This window comes from Malus sylvestris, chromosome 9 (genome assembly GCF_916048215.2).
Source record: "Malus sylvestris chromosome 9, drMalSylv7.2, whole genome shotgun sequence".
In the NCBI taxonomy this organism is placed as follows: domain Eukaryota; kingdom Viridiplantae; phylum Streptophyta; class Magnoliopsida; order Rosales; family Rosaceae; genus Malus; species Malus sylvestris.
The window spans coordinates 3,177,750-3,191,767 of NC_062268.1; the positions used below are offsets into that span (position 1 = coordinate 3,177,750).

Here is a 14,018-nt window from a genome sequence, read left to right on the forward strand (position 1 = left end):
CTGCACCTTTAAGTCTGATTCGAAGTCGTCCTCTACCTCCACCATGGTCTCGCCTTCCACCGTGGACTCGCCGACGTGGTCGTGTTCTCCCACCGTGGTCACATCCTTCAGCCGCGGTCTTGTCCTCTCGTGGTAATACACAACACCGACGGCACCTATTTCCTCGAAGAAAAATTGTATCTGCTGTTCGTGATCTCCCACCGGGTTGCGGGATCAATTTTCTCCAGAAAGGGGAACGATCGTATTTTTTTCCAGAAAAAGAGGCGTGATTTACAAAGACAAAATCAAGGAAGAGAGTCCATCGATTTTCAAGATTCCTTGGGTCTGGAAAATTAAGAACTTTCTTATGGTTATAAGCATTGTCATAGTGTACGTGAAGAAAGCCTTCCATTATCAGAAAGTCAAATTTGTAAGTCTTTTGAGGTAGGCTCACCTTTAAGTCGGAAACAAATAAAATATAAGGGATTTTGTGGTTCAGAGCAATTTGACAGTGCATTTAAAGGAGATCTTGCTTTTGGTGAGGTTTCACGTGGGGAACAAACTAAAACTAGCAGATTTTTGGGTTCTGAAAAGTGCAGTAATAGTGATAGGTGTCCATCAAAAAGTCAAGTTGACAGTGTTTTTGAAGTGGGCTCCTCCTCTTGGCAAAATTCGGGACAGCTGCAATTGGAGTCATTTCCTACTCGTTTGGGTGTTACGATCGCACCAAATTCAGGTTTTATTAATTCCTTTTTACCCTAATAATTTCACTCATAAAGTTAATTGGTGGAATACTTTGAATAATAGTCACAAATATCAAAAGTGGAAGCAAGGGTTTAGTTTTCGGAATTCTAGAGTCAAAGTTCTTAATTATTTGGATCAACATAATACCCGTTACGGTTTTATATATCCTGATTTGGCACAAAGAGAAATTTCGACTGCAAGAAATTTAAGGGGGCCAAGACCACTGAGAATTGAAAGAGAATCCAGTAGTCGAGAAGAGAATGCTTTTGTGTACAAAAATAGTGGAAGAATTGAACACACCTGGCCAAGTAGACAAGTAAGAAATCCACAAGTCTTCTATCGACGTGATCGCCTGAACAAGTACTCGTCTTTCACTGATTGGACAAAGCCTCTGTGAATGCGTGCAGTATCTGCTACTAAAAATAAATAAGTCTCTCTCTATTATTTTATTTTGTTTTAGTCTTTAATTTATTAAGAACAATTAGTATTTGTGGCTTGTAATAATTAAAAGTACACTAGTAGTATTTGTATTTGTATTTAAGTTTGTATCAAGTATTGTGTTTGTTTTGTAATTTCTGAGTTATGGCAACTAAATCTTCCAAATCCGAAGTTTTTAAAATAGAGAGGTTGAATAACGTTAATTATCGAATATGGAAGAGAATGATCACTTATCTTTTAACCCATGACAAAACTTTGTACACTATCAAGGATGAGACCCCTTGGGCCCTCTCGAGCTTATAATAAATGGGTGGAAGATAATGAGTTGGCTAAGGCCACAATTCTCAATTACATGGAAGATAAATTAATACCTCTCTATGAAGAATATGATTCGGCCAAAGAAATTATGGATGTACTTGAAAAGAAGTATGGCCCTAAATTTCAAACTTACATTTAGTTATTACTTGAGAAATACAATGGGACAAAAATGGAGGAAACTGATTCTATGGTCGATCATATTACTAAAATGGAAATAATGGCAAAAGACTTAGCCAATGCTGGCCATCCAGTTTCTAATAAAATGCAAGTTAGTGTTCTTCTTGGTAGCCTCCCCAATTCTTGGGAAAATGTAGTTACTTCCATGACTTATGGTCAAGTTGATTTAACGATGGATACATTGCCTGCAATGTTGGCTATTGAAGAAGTTCGTAAAAATTATAGGAAAAAGGAAACTGGACAAGGCAGAGCTAACCTCCTCATATCGAAAGATTCTCATAAAAACAAGCAACACATGCACAAGCCACATAATAGTAACAAGTGCCCGAACTTCAAAAAGGTTGGACACCACAAGCAGAACAAGTTTAAAAGAAAGGAGATTGCATGTTACAATTGTGGAGAGACTGGTCATTATAGGTATAAGTGCCCAAAACGATGCAAGAACAACAAAAATCCTAAAGAACTAATTTTGACTGTCTCCGAAGCACTCATTGCTGAAGATCAAGGACAATGGTGGATCGACTCAGGAGTAACTCGTCATGTATGCAAGGACAAAAGTTGCTTCATCACTTTCAAGGAAAAATCATTAGGAGAACATCGCCTCTACATGGGCAACAATACTTATGTCGATGTTTTGGGTGAAAGAGATTGCAAGATCAACAATAGTAAATCCACCATTGTACTTAAAAACATTCTGTTTGCACCAAATATAAGGAGGAATCTTGTCTCAGTCTCTATCTTAGAAAAGAAAGGTTTTGAGACAAGGTTCATGAATGGTGTTGTCACTATTGGAAAAAAGCGTTATATTTATGTAAGGGGAATAAGAGTCGATAATATGTACTCAATTTGTATTAATAAAAGTATTTCTTCCGAGTCTGCCTTTGTCTGTACTGTTCAAAATTTGTCATATTTATGGCATTTACGTTTAGGTCACATAAATGAAAATAAAATGATACGCATGAGTAAAAATGGGATGTTGCCTCAAGTAAATGCAAATGATTTTGATACATGTGAATCATGTATTAAAGGAAAAATGACTAGAAAATCTTTTTCTCAGAATTGGACTTCTACAAATTTACTTGAGATAGTGCATACAAATTTATGTGGACCAATGAGAACTAAAACCCATAGAGGAATGAAATATTTTGTGACTTTCATCGATGATTATTCCCGTTATGGACATGTCTACTTCTTACAACATAAAAATGACGCCTTAGACAAATTTAAAGAGTTTAAAGCAGAAGTAGAGAACCAATTAGGAAGATCCATAAAGACCCTTAATAGTGATAAAGGTAGAGAATTTGAAGCCTTTGATGATTTCTGCAAAGAGAATGGTATAAGGCATAATTATACTATGCCTTATACACCGCAACAAAATGGTATCGCAGAAAGAAGAAATCGAACTCTAATGGACATGATGCGATCTATGATGTCTTATGCTGACTTATCTCTACATTTTTTGGGTGAAGCTTTGGCTACTGCAACTTATATATTGAATAAAGTTCATACCAAGGCTAAGCCACTGACTCCATATGAATTATGGCATGGGCGAAAACCCGATTTATCAAACTTAAAAGTTTGGGGTTGTAAAACGCATGTCCTCATTCCAAAGCCATTAAGAAATAAATTACAAGAAAAAATTTTGGCCTGTAAATTCATCGGATATCCTGATAATAGTAACGGATATAGATTTTATCATCCTGAGAAAGGATTGATCAAAAGTAGAGATGCTACTTTTATTGAAACTACTGATTTGATTAATCCAATACAAGAATTGGAATCTTTGGGAGAAGAAAATTCTCATACGGATGATCAAGATTTCCATCTTGATTTAGACTTGTCTCATGACCATGACATTGACAATGATCAAGTGGGAGACGTAAATATAAGTGATCATAACAATGTTGACAATGACACACACATGGATGATGATCATGATATTATTATGGAAGATATAAATAGTGGGAGAAATGATCAAATCAGTGGGAGTAAAAGAAAAAGGGAACCATTTAGAAGATTGAAAGATCACTTTGTTTTCAATCTTGAGGAGGTAGATCATTCAGTGGAAGATCCAGACCCAAGGAATTATAAAGAAGCAATGGATAGTTTTGAGTCTAAACAATGACAACAAGCAATGAATGAAGAACTAGATTCCATAAAGAAAAATGAAGTTTGGGAATTGGTTGATCTACCTAATGGAAGAAAGCCCATCGGTTGTAAATGGGTACTTCGTAAGAAGTACAAATCAGATGGTACTCTGGATAAGTTTAAGGCTCGACTTGTAGCTAAGGGTTATACACAGAAACCCAATATAGATTTTATGGACACTTACTCTCCAGTTGCGAAGTTTACATCCATTCGTATTCTTATGGCAATTGTTGCTAGAATGGATTTAGAACTTCATCAGTTAGATGTCAAAACAGCATTCTTGAATGGAGATTTGAAGGAAGACATCTATATGATTCAACCCGAAGGATATCATGTTAAAGGACATGAAAACAAAGTCTATAAATTAAGAAAGTCGTTGTACGGTCTTAAACAATCATCAAGACAATGGTACTTAAAGTTCCACCAGGCCATTATAGAAATGGGCTACAAAATAAATCCATTGGATCATTGTGTTTACTCTTGGAAGTGCCAAGATAATTTTTGTATGTTGTCACTGTATGTAGATGACATCTTACTTGCAGGTAACTCTATGAATATGATTGAAAAGACTAAGTCATATCTGGGATCCAAATTTGAAATGAAAGATATGGGAGAAGCATCTTATGTTCTAGGAATTAAAATTACTAGGGATAGAGATGCCAAAACACTCTATTTGGATCAACAAAATTATCTGGATAAAATATTTAAAAGATTTAATATGCAAGATTGCAAGCCAGTTAGTACACCTGTTTGTAAAGGAATGATGCTTTCCAAAAATATGTGTCCGGTACATAAGCAAGACATCAATGATATGCAAAATATTCCATATGCCCAAGCAGTTGGAAGTTTGATGTATGCTATGATCAGCACAAGACCTGACATATGTCATGTAGTTGGATTGGTAAGTAGATATCAATCCAACCTCGAAAAGCAACATTGGACGGCAGTAAAGAGAATTATTAGATATCTAAAAGGCATCCAAGGTATGAAACTATGTTTCGGATTAAATGATCTAGATTTAGTTTGTTATTGCGATGCAGATTTCGCAGGCGACTTGGATGACAGAAAGTCAACAAGTGGTAACATTGTCTTGTTTGGAGGAACGGCTGTTTATTGGTTAAGTAAGAAACAAAGCTGTGTTGCAAAGTCTACCATGGAAGCAGAATATATATCTTGTAGCACAGTGGTTAGTACTGCAGTATGAGCTAAACAATTTATCGATAATTTAAATATAGGTATACCTAAGGAGCACGTCAATGTGTTTTGTAATAATAAGTCCGCCATTTTTCTGATAAAGAGTGGAGCAAATAGTTCCAAAGGAAAACACATTGATGTTAAATATCACTATGTATAAGATATAGTGGAGAAAGGAGAGGTAGAGGTTGACTACATACCCTCCGAAGAGATGGTGACCGATCCGATGACCAAGGGGTTGTCTCTGAAAAAATTCAGAGAGCATGTGACTACAATGGGTTTGCAAAACATCTAGATGTGTTGTAGTGTGAGATGTGCGGCGGGCATCGTTATATGGTTTTAGGGACGCCTAAAACATGGACAAGTAGATGCGACTCTATCTGGTTCTTTAGTACTTGGTTGGTTAAAGATAGAGGGCACTAGCGAGGTAACCAGGTTATAATAAATCGTCTTGAAAGTAAAATCCATAATAAGCTTCAAGAAATCATTTATATAACACTGTGGCGTATAGTGCGGGGCTAAGTCATCATTTGTAACCAGATATGGATTGTTTTTCCCTAGTTACTTGGATATGATGCCATTTTACTATAGAGTAAAATGTCATCGGATTAAGTGGAATGGTGCGCACCAGGTAAAGAAGCCACATATCTGATGTTACATTCAATTTGTTTATGAGTAATACTCTTGAGAAAAAAAAAAAAAACCAAAATAGGAAACCATTTATGTCATCATAATCAAGTGGGAGATGTTGGAATATGATTATGATAACATGGTTTTCACAATATGTGTAATCATGTGTGAAGGTACACCATAACATTGGTGTACTAATATACATATGATTGTAGTGAAATAAGTTAATTAATTAATAAAGAAAATAATATAATATAATTAATTAATTAATTAATTAAAGGATATGAACAGTTATATTCCAACCTGAGAATTATAACTTCTCATGAAGAACACAACTTCTCCAGAAATGTTACTTGCATATCTATATATTTGTAAATCCCTTTCTGTCAGAAACACATTCAATTCTATATTCACTCTGTTCATATCCTTCACACCATATTGTGATCGATAGTCCAACGACATCCGTTTCCGATCTGTAACTACTCAATTTCTATTATAAATAACCGCGGTTACCCGTCCGCCATAACTGTTGTCCATATGCATGCATTAACGAATATGTCACATGTGAATTGGTTTGTCAAAAATACTCATAGATGTGCATATAGTGGATATTGCCCTAGTGGTTAGGGACTTTCTAACTCATGATGTTCCAAGTTCAAATACTGATCATTCCTTAATTTAGTTTAAATTAGTCTAAAATATTGTTTGTAATAATAATAATAAATAAAAAACATTCGTAGATGTGAGATGTAAACAAGTATATATATAGTAATAATAAATTTGATTATATTTTCACACAATTCAAATATGAAGAAAAAGTTGCTACTTGGTATTAATCTTTGGATAATTTTAGAAAGGATCTACTAACGTTTAAGTATATGATATTGGTCAACCAGAGACCGAACTAAAATATCCCACATATATACATATTAAATATCTAGCACTTGTAACAAATGATATATACACACGGACAGATATATACACACGGACACACACAAAGACATATATATGGGTCATTTTGATTTTGGTCCTTAATCAACTTAATTGTTAAACTAAAATCTTATTTGTTTAAATAGTTTGATCGAGATCCTTAACATTATTTAAGAAATTTAACTCGGCCACTCCTAGTGGTAAACACCCTACAATCATGTCTAATTTATCATCCATAGGTGTTGATGCCTCCTGGAAATCCGATATCTCCATTGATGTAGTTGCATCTTCCAGATGATCTACATGTGCAAAGTTAGACTCACGACGAGAATGATATTTGGCAATAGCCTCAGGGGAAGCTCGGCATACGCGTGACCAATGATCCCTTGATCCATAGCGATAACACATGTCCAGTTCAGTAAAAGCAGCTTGAACGAGAGCTTTGCCCTTGTTCTTGAAGTTTAGATCCTTAGGGTATTGTTTGGTACGCAGACGGGACGGAACGAGACGGGACGGAACAGGACGGAACGGATGATGTAAATATTGAAAAAGATAAGGAGAAATTTTGTCATAAAATGTTATAAATTTGTGTTCCACGGATGTGGAACTGGTCGTTCCAGGGGGAAGAGGTGGAACGAAAAATCAGCCAAATTTCGTCCCATGGGACAACCCGTTCCACAGTTTTTAGGCGCACCAAACTTGGGACCGAACGGCTCGTCCCGTTCTGTCCCGTCCCGTCCCACGTACTAAACGGTACCCTAGAGGCGAGTGGTAGACGTTGTTGGGTTACATTTCTTCCCTTAGGTGTTGCACTCAGTTGACCTTGGGCCCGTGGTTGTAGGGGTGGGTTCGGTTTAATTCGGTTCGGTTTTTTGCCAAAACCGAAACCAAACCGAAATTTCGGTTCGGTTCGGTTCGGTTCATTTTTTTTTTCGGTTTTTTTCGGTTCGGTTTTTTTTCGGTTCGGTTTTTTTCGGTTCGGTTTCGGTTCGGTTTCGGTTTTTTGTTTTTTTTTTCTTTCAAAAAATGAAAAACATTGAAAATTTAAATTTTAACGTATCCAACACAATCATAACACAAGCATTCTAACTATAATCAAAGACAATGAAAATAAACATTTAAAGTTGAACTAAAATCATCAATCAAGTCTTCCAAAGTCCAAACTAACAACATCACAACACAAAAATCGTACAAATGACTTAGAAAAGTTAAATTGTATGATGTTGTTCAAAGATCAGGGTTGTTTGCTTGTAACTGCATGTTGACAACTTGATTAGTAAAAGAAATGCGTGGGTGGATTTATTTAGTGTGTGTTGGATTCTTTTCCATCACAAATTCCCTAAGTAATCTACCCGAAATAAATGTTTATAGATTCTGTTACATGTTATATGAGAGTAGATTTGGAAAAGAAAGCTGAGACAAAAGTAGACAGTGCTATGGAGATGGATGTAGGTACTTCAGGATGAGGTTTGGCTCCGGAACCTTATATGGGGGATAAATAATAGGTTAGGGTTTAAAGTTTTTATAGGACTTTTTTTTAATATTTTGAGCTTAAAGTTTGGCAACACATTGGGTTTAGCATATTTTAACTTACAAATTGGGTTTAGAAAATAATATCCAAAACAAATAATTAAATAAAAAAATTAATTTAATTAATTCGGTTCGGTTCGGTTTGGTTCGGTTTCTAGATCACTAAAACCGAACCGAACCAAAAGAATTCGGTTCGGTTCGGTTTTTTCAATTCGGTTCGGTTTTTTTGTTCGGTTCGGTTTTTTCGGTTTCGGTTCGGTTTGGTTTTCGGTTTTTTTCGGTTTTCGGTTTTTTGAACCCACCCCTACGTGGTTGGGCTTGCCACTTATTACCACAGCCACAACGGTTCTTTCGTCGTTTATGGATGCTAGAATATGTTACATGTGCTTCAGGCGCAGCGTTCGAGCCAGTGGGTCAAGCTTGATGATTCTTCATCAAAAGCTGATTCTGCTTTTCAGCTAGAAGTAAAACAAAGATCAAATCTAAAAACTTGGTGAATTTTTGTGCCCTATATTGTTGATATAGGACAATATTGGTGGCATGGAAGGTCGAATAAGTCTTCTCCAAGAGATCCGATTCGGTTAATTCCATTTTGCAAAATTTCAATAGAGAACGGATTCTACAAACTTCAGAATTGTATTCATTCACGGACTTAAAGTCTTGGAAGCGAAGATGTTGCCAGTCGTGTCTTGCTTCAGGCAAGTATATGTCTTTCTGGTGATCAAAACGGTCGGCTAGAGCAAGCTAGAAGGTGCGTGGGTCTTCCTCATCAAGATACTCAGTCTGCAGTGCATCATGAATGTGTCTTTGGATGAAGATCATTGCAGTAGCCTTCTGAGCTTCGTCAACAGGTTTGTCGGCGATAGGTGCCTCAATGGTGGCTCTAATACCCTTTGCAGTAAGATGGAGTTTCACGTCTTGAACCCACTTCAGATAGTTTCTTCCAGAGACTTCTAGAGCGGAGAAATTGAGCTTGTTCAAGTTCGACATGTCCCTAAAACGGAGGGAGAAAATGTAATTAGTCATATGGTAAGCAGTAGACATATATCGTAAAACATACAGGTTCTATAGACATGTAGCGGTTTAATTTATGCATGAAAACTACGGGTTTCATGTGGTATGTTTTGAATGAAAACTTCGGGTTTCAAAGGCACTAAATTTGAAACTACAGGTTCAATTTAGTTTTATGAACAATTAGTTCATAATGAAAGGTTCCTGCAAGAAACACAGAATGCAATATACTAACTAAGTGTAATGGATTTGAGATTCTTCGGGAACTCATGTGTGAGAGCTTCGTTACTACGAAAGTATGTGATGGTTCAAAGTATAAAAATAAATTATTGAATCGCTAATGTCCAAAAGTGATCTTCAGGTTAATAATTTTGGATTCATTATCAGATTAATGGACTGCAGGTCAATTTTAATTAATTCAATAAATCGGGCCATACGGGATCGATTGTAGAAGCTAAATAATATTAAAAGAATATTATTGGATAAAAAATATAGCCCCAAAATAATTTGGGCTTGGTGCTGTGAGTTATAGGTCACGGGTTTGGGTCCCTTAAGCATAAGGCAAGGCCCAAAGATCCTTGGATGGTGGCTGTAGGCCACGGGATGGACATCAGAAGCCCCAGCCGTAGGTGGGTTGTGTTTTGGGCCGCAAGGGAGTGCACGGACAGGTTCAGCGCAAGCTGGCCTGTGGGTTTGCGTTGGAAAAACTAAGGCCAGCGCATGGGCTGGCTGCAGGTGATGCATGCTATGACACGGGCCAAGGTGCAGGTTATGGGCATGGCAACCCAGCAACCTTAAAGGTTGCAGCATGCAGGGAATAGGACCCCAACCCGGAGCTAGGTTGTGTGAAGGCTGCGGGCCTTGGTGCAAGGGTGAAGGGCTGCAGGCCCATCCATTTGGGTCTCAGGCTGAGACCTAGTATCAATTTGCACAGAGAAGGTGCAATGTTGTGCAGCACCATGCCTTAGTTTCCCCTTTTTCTTTTTTCTTTTTCAAATCCCTTAGGGTTTAGGAAAAACCCTAAATATGCTTCTAATTTATTTTGTATAATTTGACTCACAAATTCCACATAACAATTTAATTATGCGATGCATGAAACAAATATATATATTGACAAATATATGAACATATACAATATATATATATCGAAAGGAAAATATAAAGAAAGAGGGGTTCATGCATTATGGGGAATGTTTTCATGCTTCGTGGACGTTTCAAATATCTTCTTTTATTTTAACCGTACCTGATTAGTAGAAAACGAATAAGCTTTTGAATTTGGTGGATGATAGCCTCCTCCAACGATACATCAATTCCTTAGCTTCTGGCAAGAGCATACTGATAACGTGTTGTAGGCCTATTTTATTGAACGATCTAGGATTTAGAGAGAGGGGGGCCGGCCACTATTAGAGGAAGAGAGATTGATTTAATTGTGAGATGTGTTTGATTCACCCCATTGTGCCTTTATTTAGAGTAGTAGGAAGGATAAAACATTTCCTTTTAGGATTACAACATTTAATAGGTAATCTAATCTTAATAGGAATATAAGATACATTCCTAGATTCCTTAGGATTTACACAATCACATTCCTATTCTAAATATGACTGTAACAAATATATGATAAAAAAATTTAGCCATAAATATAAATATATCAATTGTTATTACCAAATGCAACATTTCTAACACTAAATGAATATATTTAGAAATAAAAAATATTTTATTAGTGAAATAATTAATGACGTTTATTAATACCTAGGGACCTTGATCACAAATTGAAAAGGAATAAGGTTTTAATCAAGGGAATTGCAAAAAGAGGGATGGAAACCTAATTTTTATATATATATGAGAAAACTGTCGATTTTCCTCTTGACCTTCACTTAGCTTTCGATTTCTCCCCTAAATTTTTTATTTGGAAAATCAAGGACTTAAACTAATTTTTTTTGGCCAATTTCCCCTACCATTAGTTTTCCATAAATTTCATCCAAATTAACGTTAACACTTATCACGTGCACACTATGTGACTCTCATTTGAGGACAAAAGTGTTACTTTGCTAGTTCTTCAGATACAAAAGTTATAGAATCACACAGATTTGCAAAAGTTGACATTCTAGATATCTAGGGTTTTCAATTATTTTAAAGAACAAAGCGATCAAACTACCCACAAATGTTGTGCACATGCTTTAATTAACAGAACTTTAGATGAAATGAATGAAAAAACTAACAACAGGGGGAAATCGGCCAAAAAAATTAGTTTAAGTCCTTAATTTTCCAATTGAAAAGTTTAGGGAGGAAATAGAAAGTCAAGTGAAAGTTCAGGGGGAAAATCGGTAGTTTAATATATATGTATGTACCTGTACCTGATAAAGTTGTTTTCTTCGCACACAACTCGGCAAACCCTATGAGCTAGAAATACCTTGATGCAATTGCAGAGTACGGAAAGCTTACGGAATATGACTAATTTTTCATCATGATGCCGATGGCTTACTCTCTGATCCAGTCTAAATTCAACTGATTATCATTTAAGCAATACAGATAATAGTTAGAGATCCGGATAACCATTTCACAAGTTGTACGTTAATTAACGAAGAATATTCTTACAGTTTACTATTGAGTTGTGAGCTTTGACGACGTCATATTAGAATTTGAGCATTCAATTCAAAATTCAATTATCGACAATGGTCAAAATCATAGGAACACTTATGCAACATTTTACTCCGCTGCGGACTCCTAAACTCAGCTCATGCCTAGGACCCTAGTTTGTGAAAATGAACAAACGATAATCATGATCAAATTATTTTCACTGAGTGTTTGGTGGCTGTTTTGCTAATCTTGCGACTTATTGGTGTAACTGTGCCACTATCTGTTATATTATTAAATTAAACAGGCAAGTTAATTGATAATCTTCCATGCACGATGGTCTGTTGGAATTTATCTCTAATGGTTAAGTGAGATAAGACTGATTGAGTTGGTCTTCTATATTCTAAGTTTAAGTCCAGAACCAAAAACCACACTGCCTGAAAAGGATAAACGAAGAACAGTAAGCTTCCACGTAAATGCAGTGCGCAGATATAAATTTATTTCTAGTTAGTTTCAGTTTCGATGAAGCCTAGCTAGTTTCTGCACGTTTGTAAATGCAGTGCGCAGATATAATTTTCTAGCCGGTTTCAGTTTCGATAAAGCCTAGCTAGTTTCTGCACGTTTTTGTTTGTTTGTCGATCCCCTAATTCTCTTTAGGTTTATTCAAAAGCAAAAATTAAGTAAAGTTGCGAGATTGTGTAGAAAAAAGAGTGCAGAAATCACTTTTGCATACAAATTGGAGAAAGTAAATAGGGTTTCTTTATAATAGGACTTGCTAGTAGCAGTGCAAATCCTTCAATTTATTAAACACTCTAATTAACCACACACGACATCTCTAAATACATACAATACGAAGTACTATAACCTGGAAACAAATAAAAGGACAATTAACTATATAATTAAAACGCCAATATATATAATTAGGGTTGCTCGTGATTTGATGATCCATCTACTGCATAATCAAGCTCCTAATTATAGCGGCCTCCGGACTATCAGCATCAATTGTAGAGAGCAGTTGGGAGAGTCGCTCGCTTAGGTCGTCAACCTCTCTGTGTAAGTTTCTGATGTAGCTGCAAGTCTCTTGTAGGACCTTAGATGCTGGTGCCTGCACCATACACCAAAGTAAAAGCCATCCCAATTAGCGCCATAACTACTGGCTTTCTAATATTTTCACAACACATTTTAAGGAAATAATTTTTTTTTCAGTGTGACGGTGATTAACAAAACTACTATACAATATTCAATTTGCGTACACAGAATAATCTCTCTATATGCATACATATTATATATGTATAACGTATAAATTCTTCAAGTTCTAAACATATCACATGTCACATAACACATGACACATGATAAGGTTTACTACTAGATGGTCCAACTCCAACAAGACAGTGTTTAGTAATATATGGGTCAATGGGAAACCCATATTATTAATTATCAACCCATATATCTAGTTCCTATGGAAATGTATCAATCCCTTGATGTCCGGGTCAAGTTTAGGTTACTCGAAAAGTCCAAATAGACTACAATATTATACTTTACATGCGGTCCTAAAGTGCATTTTCTCTTTGCTCCATGTTTATCTACCTGCACTTGGGTTGTTTAGAATTCTTCAAATCCAGATGCATATGTATCATGACAAAGAATTGTTATCGACACTTATAAACAAAGTCTTATATTACAGATTTTATGCGCTTTTAACAGCTCACTCACTAATTTACCTAAGAAAATAAGTGCAAAATCAATGACTTTATTTTAGGTGTATGTTCTTTGAGAGCAGAGAGGAAGAGTTTACCTTGTTGGAGCGCCTATCTCGAATCTCAGGAACCAGTTGACGTAATTTGGACACCAGTTCGATGATTTGGTCATCTTTGATCGCTGGAGTACCTGACTGCCTCGACCTTCTGCTAGACATGATCCCCTTCACCTAGCTAGCTAGCTAGACAAGTAGCTCTAGTTTTATATATCGTTCTCAGAACATATATATATGTTCGTATGTATGATCAGCCTGCCTATGGAGCTTTATATATCATATATAAGGTTTAAGAACGAGAATATTAACCTAAAAGAGGCTAGCTAGTAACAGAAGCACTGGAAAAGCGGAAAAGGAAGGAGAAGTAGATGAAAGAACAAGGAGAAGGAGAAGAAGAAGAAGAGGAAAAAGAGTATCTGCCTATCTGGTAACAGAAGAAGTGGTACTAGCTATCCTAGAAATAAGGTATATGAAGAGCTTAGCCCCAGACAATGATAAGAGATATATAAAGAGAAGAAGGACCACTAGGGAAAATAGCAGAGAGAGAGAGGGAGTACAACATAGACAACGATGTTGGATGTGAAGAAGACAA

The 14,018-nt window shown here is 36.2% G+C and overlaps 1 protein-coding gene across 1 annotated transcript; it reads right to left on the reverse strand.

Annotated features, from left to right (window-relative positions):
• Window positions 1-12,384: 12,384 nt before the first annotated feature.
• Window positions 12,385-14,018, reverse strand: LOC126583694 (transcription factor PRE1-like). Its single transcript, XM_050248193.1, has 2 exons — window positions 13,469-14,018; window positions 12,385-12,778 (listed from the first exon to the last, which is right to left on the reverse strand). The coding sequence occupies exons 1-2, from the start codon at window positions 13,586-13,588 to the stop codon at window positions 12,623-12,625; spliced, it is 276 nt and encodes a 91-aa protein (XP_050104150.1). The 5' UTR covers window positions 13,589-14,018; the 3' UTR covers window positions 12,385-12,622.